This window comes from Megalobrama amblycephala, linkage group LG18 (genome assembly GCF_018812025.1).
Source record: "Megalobrama amblycephala isolate DHTTF-2021 linkage group LG18, ASM1881202v1, whole genome shotgun sequence".
Taxonomy (NCBI): Eukaryota; Metazoa; Chordata; class Actinopteri; order Cypriniformes; family Xenocyprididae; genus Megalobrama; species Megalobrama amblycephala.
In genome coordinates, this window is record NC_063061.1 from 4783953 (window position 1) to 4808041 (window position 24089).

The 24089-nt window shown below is 37.1% G+C and overlaps 2 protein-coding genes across 2 annotated transcripts in view; one reads left to right on the plus strand and one right to left on the minus strand.

Moving 5' to 3' along the window:
• The first annotated feature begins 1668 nt into the window (after positions 1-1668).
• On the plus strand, positions 1669-13649 carry frmd7 (FERM domain containing 7). Its single transcript, XM_048167320.1, has 12 exons — positions 1669-1816; positions 2343-2447; positions 2547-2589; positions 6236-6314; positions 6410-6507; positions 6584-6698; positions 7352-7499; positions 7622-7717; positions 7835-7998; positions 8711-8776; positions 8867-8930; positions 12222-13649. The coding sequence occupies exons 1-12, from the start codon at positions 1691-1693 to the stop codon at positions 13215-13217; spliced, it is 2100 nt and encodes a 699-aa protein (XP_048023277.1). The 5' UTR covers positions 1669-1690; the 3' UTR covers positions 13218-13649.
• Positions 13650-15182: 1533 nt separating this feature from the next.
• The window catches only part of stk26 (serine/threonine protein kinase 26), a 40135-nt gene continuing 31228 nt past the window's right edge, over positions 15183-24089 (minus strand). Inside the window, exons 7-11 of the mRNA XM_048165544.1 lie at positions 23485-23630; positions 21833-21926; positions 21684-21746; positions 21455-21591; positions 15183-16787 (exon numbers count right to left, since the gene is read on the minus strand). Of these exons, the coding sequence (XP_048021501.1) occupies positions 16772-16787; positions 21455-21591; positions 21684-21746; positions 21833-21926; positions 23485-23630 (456 nt within the window). The 3' untranslated portion in view covers positions 15183-16771. The remainder of the gene's footprint in view (positions 16788-21454; positions 21592-21683; positions 21747-21832; positions 21927-23484; positions 23631-24089) is intronic.

Below are 24089 nucleotides of genomic sequence, written 5' to 3' on the forward strand. Positions count from 1 at the left end.
TTTAAAAAAAATGAACATATAAAAAAAACTGTGCAGGAATTAAGATGTTGATGACCGAGTCATCACAGTCTGTGAAAACGGTCTATACTGTGGTAAATTTTTGAATGCTTTGGAGACTTAAGTTTGGTCTCTTTTTACAGAATTGGCAGATTATTGCTGAAGATTAAAAAAAAGGTAAAAAAGTGAACAAAAAGTTATAGAATTTTACGTTTATTGTTATGAAAAATGCACTATTTTCAATTTTTCTATGGAATCTATATTTTCCATAACATGTTTTACTCTAAAACTGTGAGAAAATCAAGGCCATAAATCTAAACAAGTTGTGTTCCAAATTTGAGGTTGATATCTCAAAAAATGAGCTTTCAGTAAGATTTTTGTTTGGGTGCAGTACCAAACGCTTCCACTAGATGAAATTCGCTCGCTTCCCATTCGTCATTTGGTCATTTTTGACCGTAAACATTCATGTGTTAATTATTTTCAGGATCATTTAAACTTTTCGAATCATGTCCATGATTTTTTTCCACATAGCAAATGCCAAAACCTTTGCCAAGTTTCGGTACCATTACAATGAAGTAAAAGATTATTAAAATAATAATAATAAAATAAAAAAATTTAGTCAAAAATGACCAAACCCAAGAGCACAAGAGGATTAAACGGTTTTTGTAAAGCATATATGATGGATTGAGGGCAAAGACACATTTGATTAAAAAGTCTAATATTTAGGAAAAAAAATACATTTAAATGCAAATTAATAATTGTCTCTTGAGAGGAAACCTCTCCAGTGAGAAACATTTGGTTTTCTGTGACACACAATGCACTGATGTTGCAAATTTTGCCTTTTATTAACGTTAATTGTTGTTCTACATGCTTATTTAGTGTCTACAATCTGTGTCAAAACTATAATAATGTGATGAATATAGTCTGAATATAGGCCTATATTTAGGCTAATTATCGTTATATTAGCCACACTTCAAAACATTTTCCACCATAACCAAAGCACAGCATGTTGCTAAGAATAACTTAAAACTGGTGGTATTGTTAAAAAACACAGAATGGACAAACAGGAATCTCTGGCTCTCAGGAGGAGTCGCTGTATGAATCTCTGTCCTCACAGCTTCATTTGAGCTGCTCTGCTCAGTGTCTGTAGATGAAGGACGTGATGCTGTAGTTCATCCTCATCCATTTGACATGAGAGAGGACCAAAGGCAGAAATTCACATCATGGCGTCAGAAAAACGTAAGTACACATATATTGCTTTTTGCTATTTGATGCATTAAAACTGAGCATGAACTGGTGATATCAAGTGTCTGACTGTGTAAAAGATGACACATATTTAGTCTACTCATTAAGTGTTCTTCATTCAATTCTTCATCCTGCTAGATGCCAAACAACATTTCTGCCTTTTCATTATACAATAAATCCCTGATTAAGCTCATTTGATTACTTAATGACATTTTTTATACAGTAGTGTGGAGTAACATCAGGCTCAAAGTTCAGATTTTTTTTTATAGATGTCACTATAAAATATATTGTAAAGTTATTTTTATGCAACTTGTATTTTTAATACTAGTAATAATCTGTATGAAATGGTTAATAAGTTACTAATGAATGTGTCATGCCTTGAAACTGAATGTATTTCTGTGTGAAATTGTCTGCTGATGTTTTTAGGGTGTCAGTTCATGAGGGCGACATGAGCTGCAGAAGAAAACAACCTGATCTCTTCACCTCGGAAAACAAAGGAAAGCCACAGAAAGACAGTTTGTTCGCTCTTCGAGTCGTCTTTCTGGATGATAGCGAGCATGTTTTTGAGATGGAGGTGAGGCGATCCTTTGATTCTCAGCAGAGAGAGTTAAAGTCACATGTTGAAACAGCATGCAGGGCAACTCCATTATTTTGTGCCGTATGCTGAGGGGCATTTATTGCATCTTTTGAGTGGGACAATAAGTCATGAAAGTGTGTGTGTGTCATTCTGTTGAGTGAGTGAATGCCAGGACAGTTTGGCTTAAGGGTTTGGAGAGAAAATGTATGTCAGCATCCCAATTTTTCTGTGCATGCTTGAGTGTCTCACCAAAAGACTCTCCGTATCCCTCATCCTGTGTTATAAATCTTCACAGGAATAACATATATCTCACTAATGTGCATTCAGAGGTTAGTTGTTGGCTAGAAGGCTCACAAGATTTTGACAAATAATATTAACATTTCTCATTTGTTGTTGCTTTTATTTTTCTAAATTCTCATTTAACGTTGGCTGATATCATGTATGAATACTAAATACCAGTAATATGACTATTATGCATTTCTTTTGATATAAAAGCATAGATGCTTTTGATTTATTTTATTAGCAAAGGGTGCTGGGAAAGGATTTCTTCAACGCAGTATGTGGACACCTTAAACTTGTGGAAAAGGAATACTTTGGGCTGGAATTTCGACATCATTGTGGCAGTTTTGTAAGTGCTTATTTTTGGTAGATTTTGAGACACTAACATATTATATAAACTCAGTTATTGCTGTTAATATGGTTTGACCTGAAGTCATTTTCTTCATAGGTTTGGCTGGAACTGCTTAAACCTCTTGCAAAACAAATTAAAAGTAAGTAAATATGATAAATAATAAACAACCCTTATGTTGCCATGTTGTTCATAATTATGTTGTGCATACAAATAGTTGTATATTTATGTTAATTTATTATTTATATATATTTTTATATATAGGTTATTGTATTGTTTTAGGCCTTGTTTTACTAATTAAGTTAGTATTTTTGATGCTTTATTTAATAACAAATCCAATTGAATCTTATTCAATAACAGTTGTTTGGATTATTTGTATGCACTTATATGCACAGAAAAACTTTGCGCAAGTAATTTCCATCGAATGCACGTGTACGCAGATGTATTTGTTCTCTGGTCCAGCAAGCTGTCAGAGATCGCAGCAATTAGCAAATGACAACGATCCTACAGTCCAATCCAATAAAAACATTTTTTCTTGTTTGCAATGCCATTTCACTCGGATATACATCACAATAGGGAAGAAAATATGACCGCAACTTCTGTTTTATGCCAACTTTATTGAATTTGAACAAACTGTATGCTGAAATAAGCAAAACATTAACAACACTTAAATAAAAGCGTGCTGTTTATCAGACCTGTCAATCAGAAGTGTGCAGAAGTTGTGTTCGTTAGAGGCTCTCGGCATGTTTTCAACATTATAATTGTTGGCTGGTAGAAAGAAAATAAAAAAGTAGCATTTTATTTCAAATAAAAATAAGATAAAGGTCTGGTTTCATAGACGGGGCTTAGAATAAGCCAGGATTAGGCCTTTGTTCAATTAGGACATTTACACATAAACAGTAGCTTTAATATACAGGTGCTGGTCATATAATTAGAATATCATCAAAAAGTTGATTTATTTCACTAATTCTATTCAAAAAGTGAAACTTGTATATTATATTCATTCATTACACACAGACTGATATATTTCAAATGTTTATTTCTTTTAATTTTGATGATTATAACTGACAACTAAGAAAAATCCCAAATTCAGTATCTCAGAAAATTAGAATATTGTGAAAAGGTTCAATATTGAAGACACCTGGTGCCACACTCTAATCAGCTAATGAACTCAAAACACCTGCAAAGGCCTTTAAATGGTCTCTCAGTCTAGTTCTGTAGGCTACACAATCATGGGGAAGACTGCTGACTTGACAGTTGTCCAAAAGACGACCATTGACACCTTGCACAAGGAGGACAAGACACAAAAGGTCATTGCAAAAGAGGCTGGCTGTTCACAGAGCTCTGTGTCCAAGCACATTAATAGAGAGGTGATGGGAAGGAAAAGATGTGGTAGAAAAAAGTGTACAAGCAATAGGGATAACCGCACCCTGGAGAGGATTGTGAAACAAAACCCATTCAAAAATGTGGGGGAGATTCACAAAGAGTGGACTGCAGCTGGAGTCAGTGCTTCAAGAACCACTACGCATAGACGTATGCAAGACATGGCTTTCAGCTGTTGCATTCCTCCACTCTTGAACAACAGACAGCGTCAGAAGCGTCTAAAGACAAAAAGGACTGGACTGCTGCTGAGTGGTCCAAAGTTATGTTCTCTGATGAAAGTAAATTTTGCATTTCCTTTGGAAATCAGGGTCCCAGAGTCTGGAGGAAGAGAGGAGAGGCACACGATCCACGTTGCTTGAGGTCCAGTGTAAAGTTTCCACAGTCAGTGATGGTTTGGGGTGCCATGTCATCTGCTGGTGTTGGTCCACTGTGTTTTCTGAGGTCCAAGGTCAACGCAGCCGTATACCAGGAAGTTTTAGAGCACTTCATGCTTCCTGCTGCTGACCAACTTCATGGAGATGCAGATTTCATTTTCCAACAGGACTTGGCACCTGCACACAGTGCCAAAGCTACCAGTACCTGGTTTAAGGACCATGGTATCCCTGTTCTTAATTGGCCAGCAAACTCGCCTGACCTTAAACCCATAGAAAATCTATGGGGTATTGTGAAGAGGAAGATGCGATATGCCAGACCCAACAGTTGGACTGCATTGCTGCAGTAATTCAGGCAAAAGGAGCCCCAACTAAGTATTAAGTGCTGTACATGCTCATACTTTTCAGTTGGCCAAGATTTCTAAAAATCCTTTCTTTGTATTGGTCTTAAGTAATATTCTAATTTTCTGAGATACTGAATTTGGGATTTTCCTTAGTTCTCAGTTATAATCATCAAAATGAAAATAAATAAACATTTGAAATATATCAGTCTGTGTGTAATGAATGAATATAATATACAAGTTTCACTTTTTGAATGGAATTAGTGAAATAAATCAACTTTTTGATGATATTCTAATTATATGACCAGCACCTGTACATACCCTAGAAAAAAACATCACTGGTGTACATCTTGAGACAAAACAATGACACTGACATATTTTAAGATGTATCAGTGCAAGTTACTTTCAGTTTCAGCTCAAACATGCATTTTAGTCTGAGATTATCTTAAGCCTTGTCTGTGAAACCGGAGGAAAGACCTTACGTCATGCATCTCCCTCTTCATCAGTGATGTGCGGTGGTGTTTTAAAATGAAGAGACAAAGTCCTCAATTTATATATATATATATATATATCTCAAATCTAAATTTATGTCCCTGTTTTACTTAATTTTCCTGGTTAAATAAACATTACATAAAAAAGAGACCAAATACAATTATAGTTTGTATTTTTACACTATGTATTGTTAAATTTATTAAAACCAAGTATACATTTCATAAAGTTAGTGTTTTTATGCATTTTTACATTTATTCCAAAATAATAACTAAAGGCAGTAACAATTTAAACAATATATATTATTTGTGAACTAATATTCAGCTTATTCATCAATCATCAGACATGAAGATGTAGCTTTAATTTCATCAAGCTGATTGCTCACTAAACACCTCACGGTCATAATTTTTTTAGGCCATTTCGAGTTTGATTTTGACGTGACATAAAGCAGTGATATTTCTAAGTGGCTTTTTAATTGTCACAGACATGCCAGGCTCAGCACCCAGCCAATCACAACGCACTCCTTCACCAGAGTACTGATCACACGCACCTGTCACTCATCACAGTCCCAATCAGCAGCACTACTTAAGACACTCCTCACAGACACTCAGTCACTGTCCGGTCTCGTTAATGCAAACATACCTGTATGGAAGCGTTGCCTCCCCTCACGTGACTTTCCCTTATTCATTCTCAATTACCCCCCACTAAACCCAGCGCACGCTTTAGGGGGTCTGTTAAAAGTCAATGGGATCAAGGGAGGCACTGCCACTGTAACTTCACCTGCAGGTGTCGCTGTATAAGCATTACTTATAAAAATGAGTGACTTTTACACTTTTCACATTTTGTATCCTACAATTCTGACTTCTTTTCTCAGAATTGTGAGATATAAATTCGCAATTATCTTTTAAATTGTTTTATTCCATGGTGGAAACAAGTTTCCATAATAATATCCTCTCATTTGCTGCACACACCAACACAGAGGCTGCATTTTCCTATCAATTCACTTTATAACAATATCTAAAATATGGCTTATAACATTATTGTATACACATATTGTATGAAAATGTGAACAGGTTTTAATAGATTTTACCCACAAATACGGCATAAGGTATTTACGGTTAGTGAATGAGAATTGTTATTTTTCTGTCATTTTCTGTCATTTACAGTACAAACAAAACACGATATTATCCTCTTCTTAAAACAGGAAGAAATGGTGTGACCTTCCGCTTCATAGTGAAGTTTTTCCCACCAGACCCAGGACAGCTGCAGAGAGAGCTAACCAGGTGCCACACACACACACACACACACACACACACACACACACACACACTACATGACACAACACAACAGACAGTCATCATCTTCTGGTCTCCTGCAGGTATCTGTTCGCACTGCAGATCAAACAGGATCTGTCCAATGGCAGTCTGACCTGTAATGATAACAGTGCTGCTTTACTGGTTTCCTATCTTCTGCAGGGTATGTAGAGTTTCTCCTGTAGCTTAGCTTTGATATGTGCGTGTGTGTCTGAACTAATGCCTGTGTGTTTCTGCAGCAGAGATCGGGGACTATGTAGAAGAGCTGGACAAGCAGCATTTGGAAAACAAGAGGTACATCCCAAACCAGGAGTGCCTCCACAGAAAGATCACACGCTTCCATAAGAGACACAGGTAATGTTGTGTGGACAGACCTTTACAAAACACACACACTGCGAAGAGATTTTGGAAGCACTTTACTTGAGGCCTTTATGTGTAATGCATTATAAAGATTTTCATAAATAACTGTAACTAAATTTCAAATGCATTATATCTGTAATTTCCTTGTTACAGGAATGAAATTGGTTTTGTTTTAATGCATTATATTTCTTGTGAAATGCTGAATAGATGTATTATAATGTTTTACAACTGTGGTTATAATGAGAACATATTACGATGCATTACAAGGTATGATTAGTGTATTAAAAACATAAAGTCTTAAAGTGTTACCAAGATTTTTTTTTCTCTATCTGCCAATAATATGTCTTAGTAAGATGATATTTAAATGTTTAATTCATCAAAGCTCTGTAGTTTTTATTGTGGGGGCGAAACAAAACAGGCTTCTTTAATTGTGTCTGTAATTTCACAGTATTTCACGTTTATTCAGTACACTTCCACAGTGTTTATTACACTTGATGTTTGTTAGTTTTCACATACAGAGGGATGAGTGGAAATCATTTTCTGTGGTACAGTAACTCACACTTTGTCTCAGATTCTGACCTAACATACTTTAACCTTAAAAATCAACACAGAGAAACGATAAACCCCTGTATTGTCCCGTGCTGCAGAGGTCAATCCCCAGCTCAAGCGGACAGTCAGCTGCTCGAGGTCGCCCGTAAACTGGACATGTACGGCATCCGACCTCACGCAGCCAGCGATGGAGAAGACATGAGGATCAATCTGGCTGTCACTCACTCTGGAGTGCTGGTTTTCCAGGTATAGGCTATATAAATAATAATAAAAAATAATAATAAGGCCATTACAGAATATTGGCAGTTTTGTTATTTTCACATCGAACAAACGTCTGTTAACTACTGTCTTTTATGCTTTTATTTTAGGGAAATACCAAAATAAACTCTTTCAGCTGGGCCAATATTCGTAAGCTCAGCTTCAAGAGGAAACACTTTTTGATAAAACTTCATGCACCGATTGTGGTAATTATTGCTGTTCCATTTTCAAAAAATGGAAATCTGAAAACCATTCAGCAAAATATCCATTGCCGTTTCTGTGACATCAAACCGGAAAATGTTTTTGTCATTGTTTCTGCTCAGGCGTCCTGTAAGGACACTGTAGAATTTGCCATGGCCAGTCGTGACGTTTGTAAGGCCTTCTGGAAGATGTGTGTGGAGTATCATGCCTTCTTCCGTCTGTCTGAGGAGCCGAAGGGCAAACAGAAATCGCTCCTCTACAGCAGGGGATCTTGCTTTAGATACAGGTGGATAACATTACAATACTACGATATTGTGACACTTAAAGGATTAGTTCACTTCGGAATGAATATTTCCTGATAATTTACTCACCCCCATGTCTTCCAAGATGTTCATGTCTTTCTTTCTTCAGTTGAAAAGAAATGAAGTTTTTTGATGAAAACATTCCAGGATTTTTCTCCATATAGTGGACTTCACTGGGGTTCAACGGGTTGAAGGTCCAAATGTCAGTTTCAGTGCAGCTTCAAAGAGCTCTACATGATCCCAGACGAGGACTAAGAGTCTTATCTAGAGAAACCATCGCTCATTTTCTAAAAAAATAAAAATTATATAGTTTTTAACCACAAATGCCATTACGTAATCATGTTGGAAAGTCACGCGTGACATCGTCTGGGATCATGTAGAGCTCTTTGAAGCTGCACTGAAACTGACATTTGGACCTTCAACCCGTTGAACCCCAGTGAAGTCCACTATATGGAGAAAAATCCTGGAATATTTTCCTCAAAAACCTTCATTTCTTTTCGGCTGAAGAAAGACAGACAAGAACATCTTGAATCATGGAAATGATGAAGGCAGATTGAGCACTTCTGTTTATCAGCCAGTCATTTATAGATGTTGGACAATATCAAGAGTCTTATAATGCACAAATATCAAACCAATTAATCAGAATGATTTGGGATTAAAGAAAAATATTGTCATTACACAATTTGCCACCAACAGTGGAAGAACTCAAAAGCAGCTGTTGGACTTCGCAAAGAAATCTGAGAAGAACTTACCTTTTAAGAGGTGAGAAATGTCTAGAAACAGTTTTAAAAACTCTTATTTCTGTAAAAAAGTGCCCATGTTTAAAATAATGAGTTGTTCTGTTTCCTTCAGAAGGTACGGTAAAGACAGACAATGCAGATCCTCGCCTGACCTGCTGACTGATGTTTCCAAGCAGGTACATAAAGTATATTAATAAAGCTGGAAGGTGTTACTCATTTTCTGACACAAGGCAAAGTCTCCTCAACACAAGGGTATTTAAATGTCCCACGGATCAACTAAACAAAACACACATTTAAACAGAACACTATCCTATCCATGTGCTTCTGTCGTTCTTGTCGGTGTCGTTGCAGTTCTGGCATTATTTCTCTCACATGTATGTTTGCATTTGCTCTAGATCGAAAGCACAGAGTTCATCTGCAGCAAGGAGATGATGGACGAGTACCTATATTTGAAATATTACTAACCACATATAAGTTATTCTTAATTTTACTTGATATAAATCAGTAAAGATTTCATAGCAAAAAGACCCGTGAACCATAACCGTGAAGGTGGACGTTTGTACAGTTATAAAAGACCTTTACTAGCTAAAAAGTCTAAACTATCAATCAGATGACAGAAGGGATGGAGGAGATTGTGTGTGACAGGTTTATCAGCAAAGTTTTGATCATGTTGATCATTTAGAGGACTTTTGGCTTTTTACCGGAAAAGAAACCATTCACACATCAGCACCAAAATACTGGTAAATTTTGTTTCAGAACTTCATTCCAGGAAAAGCGTTTTAGTTTTACTATCAGTTTTCACTATCGTTGCTCATGGCAGAAGTTTTTCAACTCCAATGCAGACGTCAGATCACCTTATGTAAATACCCTAGTGCAGACGCTAGCCAATTGCGTTCATGCAACACCGAAAAGTAATGTGATTGTCTGTTGTCACTATGATGCCTCCGCCAAACATTGACGCCAATGCCCCGTGTGAATGCAGCATAAGGGGATGATCAAACAGAACATGTTTTTGCTCTTGAGACAGGAGACACTCATAATAGTATTAAACTGCAGAGAAAATAATGTAAAAATAAGGCTGGATCTTAAAAGTGACACATTGAAAAAGCTGCAAGATGTGGCGCAACGGTCAAAGATGTCATCTAGTGCATATTTACATAGAAAACTATTAAAAAGCAGCGGAGCTTACTGTAAACAGCACGGAGTAATGACGTCATCGACATAAGAGCTTTATGATTGGCCCAAAGCAGACTTCTAAAGCCCTGGGTATACTTCGTTTTCTAACGCGTACTCTAGTGTACGCACACCGTCGTACACACAGCCTTGCAAAGTATGCTTCATTTGACTCATACGCGTACACAGGCGTTCAACGTATGCACAGTTTTGAGCAATCCGGACATGTTGGGACGTTTTTTAAATTTGAATAAAATGAAAACTAAAAGACTTTCAAATCACATGAGCCAATATTTTATTCACAGTAGAACATAGATAACATAACAAAAGTTTAAACAGAGAAATTATACACTTTTTTCCACTAAATGAGCTCATTTCAAATGTAATGCCTGCTACAGGTCTCAAAAAAGTTGGCACGGGGGCAACAAATGGCTCAAAAAGCAAGAAATTAAAAAAAAAAAAACATTCAACTGGGAGAACATCTAGCAACTGATTAATGATTAGCTATAAAAGGGATGTCTTAGAGAGGCAGAGTCTCTCAGAAGTAAAGATGGGCAGAGCTGTGAAAGAGTGCGTAAAAAGATTGTGGAATACTTTAAAAACAGTGTTCCTCAACGTCAAATTTCAAGGGCTTTGCAAATCTCATCATCTACAGTGCATAACATCATCAAAAGATTCAGAGAAACTGGAGAAATCTTTGTGCGTAAGGTACAAGGCTGAAGACCTTTATTGGATGCCAGTGGTCTTCAGGCCCTCAGATGACACTGCATCACTCATCGGCATGATTGTGTCAATGACTTTACTAAATGGACCCAGGAATACTTCCAGAAACCACTTTTGGTAAACACAATCCGCCGTGCCATCTGCAGATGCCAACTAAAGCTCTATCATGCAAAAAGGAAGCCATATGTGAACATGGTCCAAAAGCACCGTTGTGTCCTGTGGGCCAAGGCTTGAGTCCAAATTTGACATTCTTGTTGGAAATCACGGACGCCGTGTCCTCCAGGAGGAAGACCTTTCAGTGTGTTATCAGCGTTCAGTTCAAAGCCAGCATCTCTGATGGTATGGGGGTGCATGAGTGCATACGGTATGGGCAGCTTGCATGTTTTGGAAGACACTATGAATGCTGAAAGGTATATAAAGGTTGTAGAGCAACATATGCTTCCTTCCAGACGACATATTTCAGGGAAGGCCTTGTGTATTTCAGCAGGACAATGCAAAACCACATACTGCAGCTATTACAACAGCATGGCTTCGTCGTAGAAGAGTCCGGGTGCCGAATTGGCCTGCCTGCAGTCCAGATCTTTCAACTATAGCGAAAAATACATCAAAGTCAACCACAAACTCTTCAGCAGCTAGAAACCTGTATCAGGCAAGAATGGGACCAAATTCCAACACCAAAACTCTAGAAACTCATAACCTTGATGCCCAGACATCTTCAAACTGTTTTGAAAAGAATAGGAGATGCTACACCATGGTAAACATGCCCCCGTCCCAACTATTTTGAGACCTGTAGCCGGCATCAAATTTGAAATGAGCTAATTTTGTGCTTAAAATTGTAATCTTTCTCAGTTTAAACATTTGTTATGTTATCTATGTTCTATTGTGAATAAAATATTGGCTCATGTGATTGGAAAGTCTATTCAAATTTAAAAAATGTCCCAACATTTCCAGCATTGGGGTTGTACAACCCATGTAAACATCTTTGTATTCTTTCATGCTAGAGTTGTACAAGTGAGGGTACTTTCTAACCTTTTCACACAACCTCTCGTCTATATAGGCCTCCATTGTCACTGTAGCTTGCATGTGTTCCGGTCTGTTCTGTTTATGCAGGTTTTCTTTGACTACCTTATGAATTGACGCCCCCAGGGCACAGTTGCCACCTTGTGGATAAATTACTACAAAAAAATGCGCATGTGCGACCTGTGCGTACAAAGTACACTCAGTTACAAAAATTCGGCGGTGCATGTACAGTACGCTCATACTCTTTTGATGATGAAATTCGCGTCACGTGCACTGTGCGCTGACCCTCGTGTACACGTAAAAAGTGAAGTATACTTTGGGCTTTACATCAACGCATTCTGACTTTGTATATGCTTATAGAGGTAATCTTCATGCTCCGTTCACACAGCATCATACCGGTAATTTACCCGTAATGTTACAACTTCCCTTACTAGTAAATTGCCAGACGCACACATGATCTCCTACCGGTAATTTACCAGTAAGGACTGTATGTATGTGTGAAAGGAGCTATTGATAAAACAGAGGCTCTTTGCGTTCTGACTGTGTTGCAGGCATACGAGCAGTCGTGTGGTTTTCCTCATGCGGGCTGCGCTCCGGGCGGGAAGCGGAGTCAGTCAGCCGTGGAGGTTCTCGTCTCGTCCGAGTTCGAGGATTCTCAGGCGTCTTCCCTTCAGCCCTTCCACTCGGAGGCAGACGCAGGGCCCGATGTACAGCAGGTGCACAGGAGCGACCGGAGAGCCCGGTGCAGATGCTGCGCTTCACAGCGCGAACGTCCCAACAGACGGCAGCTGGTGCTGCTTTACCCAAACCACCCTCACACCTGCCTGCACCTTCATCCGGTACCTCTGGTGCCGGTGTGTCCGCTGAGTGCTTCGTTTGCTCTGGATCACTCTTGTGCTCCAGTCCTGCTGCCGTGCTGCAGTCACACCGCTCATCAGCAATCGCCCATGTGCTTTCTAGATGACGCTGTGCGCTCTTCCAGCTTCTCCGGATCCTCGTATGGCTCCCCGGCCCTTATAAACTGGCAGCAGTATTCTGGCGTCGGTTGGTCTACGGTGCTCGGAGCAGCGCCAGGCTTTTACTTAGCGGGTAGCTTTGGAGACAGAGATTGCAAAGACTTTGACAGGGAAGAGTTAGGCCACTTCAGTGACGACTGCAGCTACCAAACGGGACTTCCTCGCCGCTCGTACAGCCAGTCTGACATGAAGATGTTATGTGAGCCTGCCGAGTTTCGACCACTGGGTCACTATCCTCACCTTTCTCGACGGCAAGGCCTCTCACGGCCTACATACCTGCCGCTGCACTCGTCTCTCCTGCCGGAGCAACCGACAGAAGGAAGCCGGTCAGAACTGAGTCACAGTGACTCGGACTCGGATGCCGTGTGTTCGTCCTACTGCCCCGGGCTCAGCCGACTGGTGCGGACTGGGCCTCTGGCACGCATGCGCATTTCCTCCGGTAGCTTACAGCTGGATGAAGAGGAACATTTGTCTAGTAATGAAGAAGGTACAGCCTCTGCATCAGCTGTCAAAGCTAAACACAAGTCCTGAGATACACAGGGAACATGGACAACTGTGTACTACAACATAAATTCATTCATTTGCACCCATGCAGGGTTGCCAGTTTTTCACAACAAAACCCACCCAATTGCTACTCAAAACTAGCCCAATCACATTTCGGGGGTCCTCCGGTCCCAGGGGATAAAATTTGTGTTTTTGGCAGGGTTCCCCTGGTAAAATTCACATTGCAGGGGTTAAATATCATGTTATTTGGGGTTGCTTCAACCCACGGACATGAAAAACAACCCGCAGCAACAGTGTTAAAGTAGCCCAATTCCACGGGAAAACCACGGACTGCACCAAAGTGTGCTGCACAAGTCCTGAAAAGTGAAGCCAAAGCATTTCGATCACCCCCTGGTGGCTGGCTGCAGTATCGAATGGGACATGAGCCAAACTTCCAAAGATTCTTTCTGTCGTTTTAGGTAGTTCTTATGACATAGATGTACGTTCAAGTGTTTGTTTTCCCAATAAGTTTGGTTTTAGTTAGTTATTAGATGCTATAAAAACGGGATGTAACATCATGATTGACAGCTGTGTTTGCGAATGAGTCTGCGGGAGCGGGAGTGTGGGCGGGACCTTGATGCCGCGGCTCCAAATGACGTAATCAGCAACGACTGTTACTGGGATATTTTGGCTTAATTTTTCCACAATGGAAGGAATCAGAGCAGCAATGTTCTTTTTATCAGTCTGGTACCATCTGTAGCCAACTGCATTAGCCATATTATAACCCTGTAAAGTCTAACATATGAAATATAATAGTCAGGAAAACAGTAGTGGCCAAAAACTGACATCTTTAACCTTTTCTCAAATATTACTGAAAATTTGTCAATTGTTTTATTTGTGATAACGCAATGAAACATAAGAAATTGTGCGGACATCATCTTTGGCCAGGTTGTCGTACAAAGAAATTATGAACACAAGAAAAACAAGAGAGAACCAACAAAATATTAATAACTGATTATGCTGTAGTTGATGTATGCTTTTTCCTGTCAGCTTTTTGTTTTTCTATGCATTTTTTCTTTTGCATAGTAAAATAAAACCTGTTGCTGTAGATTCTTGTTTTTGCCAAATATTTGTTTTAGATAAATGCTTTAATCAAATTTAGTGTTTTTTTTTTTCCTTCATATTTAAAATATATATATAAAAAAAAAATCTAAAATATTTTCTTCATAATTTGATGGTATAGTCGAACTTGTAGTAGGGTCATTAAAAGCAAATATCCCCTCTGGACATAACTTTTGGCCACTAATACATAGTTTTTATTCAGAGGCTCAAACTGAGCATGCAATATGGTGCAGTTGCTGATATTTATATGGACAAAAAAAATATGAAATTCTGATAGCTTGTGATGTAAAATTATACATAGCTCTATATCTCCCAATATATTTAGTAAGATGATATTTAAATGCTCTGTAGTTTTTATTGTGGGGGGCAAAAGATATGCAATACAGTGATGATTGAGAGATGTTAAACATTCCTCAAAAGCCTGATCATATTCAGCATTTTAACATGATTTTTTTAAAAAATAATTTATACAACCCGAATTACGGAAATGTTGGGACGTTTTTTAAATTTGAATAAAATGAAAACAGGCAATGAGCTCATTTTGTGCATAAAATTATAAAATTTCTCAGTTTAAACATTTGTAATGTTATCTGTTCTATTGTGAATAAAATATTGGCTTGTGTGATTGGAAAGTCTTTTAGTTTTCAATTTATTCAAATTTAAAAAACGTCCCATTTCCGGAATTCGGGTTGTAGATAATCAAGTAAACTTAAGTTGCATCAGTCCAGTAAATATTACTAACAATATCCAAGTTAATCTTAGGTTTAATAAATATGATCTATTGGACATGCTGTGTGATTTCATCATTTTAAACAGTACTGACAATGGTAAAGTGTGCAACAAGTCTGAAATTTTATTATCAAGAGGGAAAAAAAAGCACACACACTGAAATGTCATAACTTAAATCTTTATTTGCCACACCAAACAAAAACTAATTTGTAACAGTTGAAGTCAAAAAAAAAAAAAAAAAAAAAAAATAAGAGAAGAGAACAGCATCTGTATGATACAGCCTAGAAAGATTTCTGTCTGGCGTCTTTAAATTTACAAAAGCTCTGGTGAAGAAATGTACAAAACCTAGCTTCTGCATCTACACTCCTATAAAGAAATATACAAATCTTCTACTAAACACCTTTATTATTGCTCTAAAATCTTCCAGCAGTCTGGCACCGTGTGAAAACGTCGTCTTAAAGCTGTTCGAGAAGACAATGACATCATATACATAAAAAAGGTGAAGTTTAGGCACAATGGGATGCAACGTTGGCACAGTCTCTCCAAGCCAACGGGAGCAAACGACGACATGACCACCGCACCCGCAATGGCACCCTTGTGTTTCTATACAAGCTTGGCGAAAAAAAGAAAGAAAAATCCCTCATCGCAGGAGATTATATAAAACATAAAGAAGGATTTGCATTGAGCATGAACTCTATACTGCTGACTAGCATGGACTTGCTGTCACTTTGGGTAGCTTAAATGCATCAGTTAGCGTGTAGAAACGTCCCCATCGGTTAAAGAAGCAGGATCCCTTGAGATCGACTCAAAGTAAGAGGAATGTCTTTGGAGCAAGAGAGCTCTGAAATTAACAAACAAACAGGCCCACCCCGTACAAAGTGTGTGCAAGTGCATATTTCCTTCAAAAAATACAGTATAACTCTACTCTTGTATAAAAATATTAGCTCAAAAAAAAAAAAAAAAGACACTAAAAGAGGGCATTACTGAGAAATGAAGGGCAAAATATGTTGATAACAGTCCTGTATATATATATATATATCTATATATATCTATATAAAATTAAAGTTGCCAATTAAAAGAAAAAAATGAAATTCCCTATAGTTATGAGTCAGAAATGGAGGTAGCTTTTGCACAGCAAAACTCCTCTCGTTTTTCTAGCAGTTTAAATCTTGATCTTCATTAACCAGGAGCTGTTCTTGTTTTTTAATGATTGCGTAAATGAGGTATTTCTATTCATTTTGACTGATATGATATGCATGTAATCCCATACAGCAGTTCTGCAATGCTACAATAATAAAGAAATCCCAAACCAAGACGAACAGAAAGGCACTGTTAAACTCCCAAACATATATATATATATTATTGATCATAGTTTAAAATCTATAATAAAGTAATGGATCGGGACGTCAAATACATATAAATAAATGTGAACCAAAAGATTTCGCTAACGCTCTACTTAACCAGTAAGGATATTTTTGTGTCTTTTCAAAGTAAAATGTTGAATAAAATAACAGTAACACACATCCTTGGGCACCAGCAGAAGACTAATATAAAAGCATGTGGCAAAATTGTATAAATACAGTTGAACACACACTATATTTATATATAATATATATTTCCATTCTTTGGGACAAAAAGAGAAGACTTCCTTTTGGTTATGATCAGATAGTGTGCGCGCGTCCGTTCTCTGTACAGGTGTGAGTGTGTTAAGGTGCAGTCATCGGGGCTGACAGCAGATGGAGGTGTTTCCACTAACTCACAGAGAACCTACAGACACAAACACAGGCAGGGATGAGGATCAAAAACTAGCTATAGATCAGTGAATTGGCCACGCTGATATCTGATGCTGAAGAGGTGTGACTGCAATAGAGCATTTTTATAGAAACTGGCAAATAAAATCAATAATTCCAGCATAAACCTGATAAATGAAGGCCTGTTACTAGGTGTGTTCACTCTTCACACCTGTTCACAATTTTTTTATTGGTTTTATTTACTTTAAAATAAATTTCTTATTCTAAAAATATTCTCTTTGATTATTTTTATATAGGGTGAATTCAGGGTGATTGGGACACTTTTTGCCATTGAGATGAATTGAAAAAAAATGTCCCAATCAACCTTAATTCATATTTGAATTAATGAAATAATGTGGGACTACAATCAAGTCTAGTCTTTTTATGGCAACTGGTGGCATTACTGCAAATTTATGTGACATTATTGCAAAAACAAGACAAATGTATATGAATATACAAATGTACACTACCAATCAAAAGTTAAGATTATTTTTATGTTTTGAAAGAAGTCTCTTCTGCTCACCGAGGCTTCATTTATTTTGATACAAAAAACAGCAAAAACAGTAGTACTGTGAAATATTATTACAATTTAAAATGTCATTTATTCCGGTGATCAAAGCTGAATTTTCAGCATCGTTACTCTAGTCTTCAGTGTCACATGATCCTTCAGAAATCATTGTAATGATGATTCACTGCTTAGGAAACATTTCTGATTATTATCAATGTTGAAAACAGCTGTGGACATTTTTTTTTTCAGGATTCTTTGATGAATAGAAAGTTCAAAAGAACAGCATTTATCTGAAATAGAAAGCTTTTGTAACATTTTAAATGTCTTTACTGTCACTTTTATTTAATTTAATGCATCCTTGATGAATAAAAGATTTAATTTCCTTAAATTCTTTCCAAAAAACAAACAAAAATAATTCTTACTGACCCCAAACTTTTGAACGCTAGTCGTGTATAATGCTACAGAAGCTTTGTATTTCAGATAAATGCTGTTCTTTTGAACTTTCTGTTCATCAAATAATCCTGAAAAAAATTGTACACAACTGTTTTCAACATTGATAATAATCATAAATGTTTCTTAATCAGCATATCAGAATGATTTCTGAAGGATCATGTGACACTGAAGACTGGAGTAATGATGCTGAAAATTCAGCTTTGATCACAGGAATAAATTACATTTTAATTTGTAAAAATATTTCACAATATTATTAATGTTGCTGTATTTTGGATCAAATAAATGAAGTGAGCAGAAGAGACTTCTTTTAAAAACATTAAAAAAATCTTACCGGTCAAAAGTATATTCACAAAAGCTGTTATAGGAGCACGTCCAGAAAAATGAATGGATCTCTATGGGCCTCTGCTGGACAGACATGGTCATTACAACCAGGCTTCCTACACTTTTTCCATTTCAAACCTCTACGTAGATTTTCAGACCATATTTAACAAATGGTTCATACAGCATTATTTTCAGCTTTGTATTTGGTATAAAGTACAGTCATTTGTAAATATTATTTTCACAGGTTTTTTTTTTTTTTTTTAAAATCGATTATCAAAGTGACATACAGAGCCCCCTATATATATATATATATATATATATACACACACACACACAGACATGCATACATACACAGTCAAACCAAAACTTATTCTGCCATTTTTGATATTTTTGATATATTTTTACTAGTTCATTTATGTAAGTGAGGATAGCAAAATGAAGTAAACTGTGACATATTCAGTGATGGGAATAACGGCGTTATAAATAACGCGCGTTACTAACGCCGTTACTTTTTTCAGTAACGAGTAATCAAACGAATTACTTTTTCTCCCGTTACAACGCCGTTAGCGTTACTGACAAAAAAAATGCCGCGTTACTATAATTGAGCTCACTGAATCGGTTTTCTTTCGAGTAAGCTCTCTCTCAGCCATAGGACCTGCAAAGTTTTTTTCTCTGGTGTGTGCTGCGGTAAGTCATACACAAATATAATTTTAAACTGATAATAATGTATGATGCTGTGTGTGTGTCTGTCAGAGCATGCGCGCGAAGCGCGAGCTCAAACCAGAATACCCTTTTTGATGCTTGATCGAAAATATGTGAAATGAGCTTTTTTCTAGTCGACTAGTAGTTGTTCATTTAAGCTATTAGTTGACTAATCACATTTATATTAATTTAATTTCTTAAATACTGGAGAGAATAAACCATAATAAGGAGCGTTTACATAATGGCTATATAGCACTCAAGCGCACGCATAATTGCCATAAAGAACCGGCAAAAGTAATGATTATGAGTGTGACAAAAACAGCAAGGAGACATTTTAATTGTTTATTAATAAAGTAATGTTTTCTGAATCAGTGTCGGCTGCAAAGATGAAGTTGACATTGCTGATTCTCATTGCTGATCATCTGCTCATATGGACGCGCCTAGAGAGATAACGCACATTTCATTCGGATTAGGCTATACAATCAGAGTAGCCTCTTTCTTTTCGTGTTTAATTACTTCATTTTCGTTAAAGTAGATATTTCAAGCATTCTATAGATATATTTCTCATGTCTGCGAGGCAAGCAGCCTCTGAGTTTCGGTTCATTTAGCCTATAAGACGCGCTCCAGTTCACGAGCCAGTGATCGCGCCCGCGCCTCCATGTCATGATTTTATTGTCTGCTATATTTGCTTGTTATATATTAAATCCAAGCAATTGGTTGATGAAACATTGATTAAAATTAAGATACAATTTTTACAAAACGAAATTCACTTTAAAGAGAGGCTTTCTATAAAACAAAACTTAATGAAGTGTTTAAAATCATGTCTGACCCACTAGTTACTTTCCCTGGTAATTAGTTACTTTTATAATGATGTAACTCAGTTACTAACTCCGTTACTATTTGTGAGAAGTAACTAGTAACTATAACTAATTACTTTTTTAAAGTAACGTGCCCAACACTGGACATATTATAGCCAAAAATTCTGACATAATATCTGACATAATTAAGATAATTTTTTTCTGAGACTGCTTAAATCTGAGATCTTGTCTTATTTTTATTATCAATTTTTAAACTATAGTGAATAAACTGTATTAATTAATGAAATGTTCAAGGTGTATATATACACACACACACACACACACACGCACACAAGAAACTATTCACATGTGCACTGCAATTTTTTGCATGATTGCACAATTTGTTTTAATTAGTTTTTTACTGTACAATTACAGTTTTATATATACACACTCACTGTAACACTGTAACCACTGTATCTTCTTTGTGCATCTCTGATATCTTATTATGAAGAAAACGAGAGCATGAATGCATATTACTTAAAATAGATCCATTTTTCTTAGGGTAGTACCTCTAATATCAATGCCCAATGTCCATTAACACATCATCTGTGGTGATGGAGAAACCATGACATGAAATGGGCTGATGGCACAATACGGCTGTGCGCACTGTCCTATTAGCCAAGTTCAAGGGTCTATAAAAAAGACTGGTACTATAAATAAGTGTTCACAATATGGCTTTCGTTAGGGCAGTACGTCATATTTAAGGTCTTAGGTCTGCTTTAATGCATACTCTGTGGCGGCCGAGAAACCACATCATGACATGTGGCTCAGTGTGCACTGTCCTATATGCTAAGTTAAATGGTTTCTTGTGTGCACACAAAAGTCTATATATTTTTTATCTTTTGCAAAGGTCCTGTAATACGATGCCAAGAATATCATGAGAAGAAACCCAAAACGCTTCTAACCTGCACTTCTGTGCAATGAAAAAGTGCATCTTGAATTAATTCAGTCATGTTTGACAATCACTGAAGAATCACTGAACAGCTGTCATGAAAACACACTTCTTGTGTGATAAATTTATTTTTATTAAATTCTTGGGCAATAGTCTGGGAGTGCAAATATTTTTCCATACTTTGCGTAGGAACCCTGTAAAACTATAATTCCTACAAGCTTTTCTCTAACCAGCAGATGGCAGAATTCTGCATCTAACACCTAAATCAATTCCCAGAAACAACTCATATTTTGATCATCAGTTTTTTTCATAAAAATGTAATTTTTCAAATGCATGCTAATGGTGTAGTTGAGGATTTTTGCACTAAAAAATTAATTAATATCATCTCAAACATGGCATCATTATGCGACAGGAAGCTCATGCTCCAGATTGTCGTGAACACACTCAAGTAATATTTAGCTTCTTGCACAGACCGATTGTCTTGCTTCACAACACCTCAATGTATAGTCAGGAATTGAGTATTAATTTTGTTATGCCTGTATATGTTTTTTGACTCTCAAAGTGATGGTACAACAATTATATGAAACACCACAGACCACAGTTCAGCTCAAAATCTTCTTTACTGTTCTACTGAAGAAAAGAAGACACCTACATCTTGGATGGCCTGAGGGTGAGTAAATTAACAGCAAATTTTTTGGGTGAACTATCCCTTTAAATGAGATATAGCACCAAAACCATGTTTTCCACTTGTTTTTGCACAAGTTCCATATGAAAAAATAAAAAATGCATGGCATGACCCTTCAATGTTTACTGCTAGATAACTACACAAATCTGTAAACTGCATTTAGTCTCCTAAATTCAAGGCCGCTGAGCACCATCAGAAACATATCATCATGTAGTGTGTGTCTGACCTCTGCACTCTCTCCAGGATGTGGCTGATCATCCTGTCGGTGACCCCGGGACAGAGGTCCTCAGCCACATGCAGGCTCTTCTCCAGCTCCTCCAGAACTCCTCTCGTCAAGTCATCATCTCGGTTCTGTGATTTCAGCTACAAAAAGACCACACAAACTCAGTCATAACTAGAAGGATTTCATGTCAAATGAAGATTTCTGTTGAACATGAGAAGACTAGCTCCCCTACCTCAGAGAACACAGGAGCCATGACGGTGGTTAAACTGGCTGACTTCTTCTGCAGTTCTTCGTCCTGAAGGGAGGCGGTCAAAGACACAAACATGTTCTCAGTATTCAGAGTTTCAACATTAAATATCCAAATCATCATCCAGAACTAACCATTCCATTGGGCTGCTTCTTTTCTGGCTTCTTCTTTCGAACGGTTGTGAAGGACCATTCAGGAGACGATTCGCTGTCCTTCCCGCTGGTCTCCCTGTTAGATCATCAGGAACACATGGAGATGTTCAGCTCAGAGCAGTTTGATCCATTTAAAATACATGTGAGCAAGTTTCTCAGAGGAAGACCTCAGTTTTAAACTCTTGAAAAGCAGCTGCACAGTACAAGTACTGTATGCGGCCCTCAAGTTTGTGATTTTTTTTTTGTGGTTGTGCACAGGTTGTGCAGCCTTGGCAAACGGTTTAATAATGCGGTTCATGGATACTTGACTGTGGAATGCAGCACTTCCGGGATTTAAGTACTCAAAATTACTCGAGGATACGTGACAGCCCTAATCTAATCCAGTCGAAGTTACTGCTTGAAATCTGGATATTGATTCTAATGTGATCCTTAATTTCTCGACAGAATTAGTAGGGCCCTATGAAAATTTTTTATTTTTTCCCAAATTCTATTTTTTCTGTTTTAATTTTTCTGGATTCTGTTTATTTATTCATTTTCCCCCAGTTTTTTTTTTTTTGGGGGGGGGGGGCTCCATTTTAATGGTTAAATTAAATTTTAGTAATCAAAAAGCATGTCCAATTAATTTAAATAATGAAACATCCAATTTACCAACAATTTATTTTTTAAATTGATATTGATATTGATATGTTTTATTGTTTCCCCTCAAATTCTGTTTCATTTTTACCAAATTCTGTTTTCTGTTTTAACTGTTCTGGATTCCATTTTAATGGTTTGATCACATTTTAATAATCAAAAAGCATGTCTAATTAATTGAATTGTTTTTTGTTTTTTCAGAATTCTGTTGCGCATTTTAATTTTTCCAGCAATCAAATGAACGCATACCATTTAATTTATCTTTTAATCATGAAATGAAAAGTTCTTGTCAAACAATGTGCTGCACAACAGAGCTTTACTGTTAAAATTGTTTAAAAATATAGTTTTAATCATTTATTATTAAATTAATTTATCTAAATTCTACTGTACAACAGTAATATGTTTCTGTCAAGTTAAATCGAATTTTTATTTTGATGGGTTGCCAAGAGCTTTGAGTTTCTCTGTATTTATGACGATAGTTTTCTCAAACGAAGCGGTTAAATGCTGATGAAGTGACTTCAGAGCGGCTCTGGAGATTAATTTTGTGCGTCATTTTACTCATATAGTGAGACGACAGAGGATGAAAACACCGCAAGCGTCGCACGTGCTTCAGTGTGTGCGAGTGTGAAGTAAATGAAACCACGCTTCCGCGTCATTCATTTCAGAGGCACACAGGCATGCAGGATTCATACATAAAGAGTCTTTTTGCGGTTTAATGTTCACGGACACTAGTCTATATCACAATTTGATTTAGGTGTACTGACCTGCTTTTAATTCATTCATCAAAAATTTGACAAATTCCGTGACATTCCGCATTATTTACTGAATTCCGTTTTTATGACTGGATTCCGCAATTCCGTCCGATTTCTGCATCTTGGAAATCATAGGGCCCTAAATTAGCCAGTAATTACTACCAGATACCATCAGGCACTTTAGTGATGGAAAGCAGGGTGTTCAAAATGGGTGTCCTTATTCTAATTTGTAAATGATTCTGTACTTACGAGTCAGAGTCCGAACTCGATTCTCCATCACTGTGGCCCTCGGCTTTCCAGCGCTTCAGTCTGTCAATGAGCTCGGAGAGGTAGGACGTCTTCTTGGCATATTTAACAATGAATTTGTGCTTCAGAAGTTCCTTTGCTGTGGGCCTCTGAGAAAGGAAGATAATGACATTAGATTACCTTTATCACTTTACAAACACATCAGTATGAATTAGCGTTGCACTCATTGTATGCTGGCACCAATGGATCAAACTGCTGCCAGTGCCACAGAAATTACAAAATGCCACAGCGCTAAACATGAGAAAGTCACTTATGGAGCGACGCTGCGGTGCCATTCACACAGAGAATATGAACTTCCCTTTAATTATGTGCATTATAAGTGAACCACATGACCACTTTGTGTGATGATCTGAGTTGGGTGGACTATAGAGAGGTCTGGGTTTGTTTGCAACACTCAGATTTGTTATATAACAAAACAGCCTCTGCAATAATGACACTTACAAACAATGTAGTATTGCTATACACTACCAGGGTTATTATAGTTAAAAACCAAAACCATAAAAAAATATATTTGAAAAAAATAAATAAATAAATAAATAAATGTGAAC

Coding starts and splice junctions, on each gene's coding strand:
- frmd7 (XM_048167320.1), top strand. CDS start 1,691: ATGAGCTGCAGAAGAAAACAACCTGATCTCTTCACCTCGGAAAACAAA. Junction 1,817..2,342: donor AGCATGTTTTTGAGATGGAG/GTGAGGCGATCC, acceptor TTATTTTATTAG/CAAAGGGTGCTGGGAAAGGA. Junction 7,999..8,710: donor GGATCTTGCTTTAGATACAG/GTGGATAACATT, acceptor TGCCACCAACAG/TGGAAGAACTCAAAAGCAGC.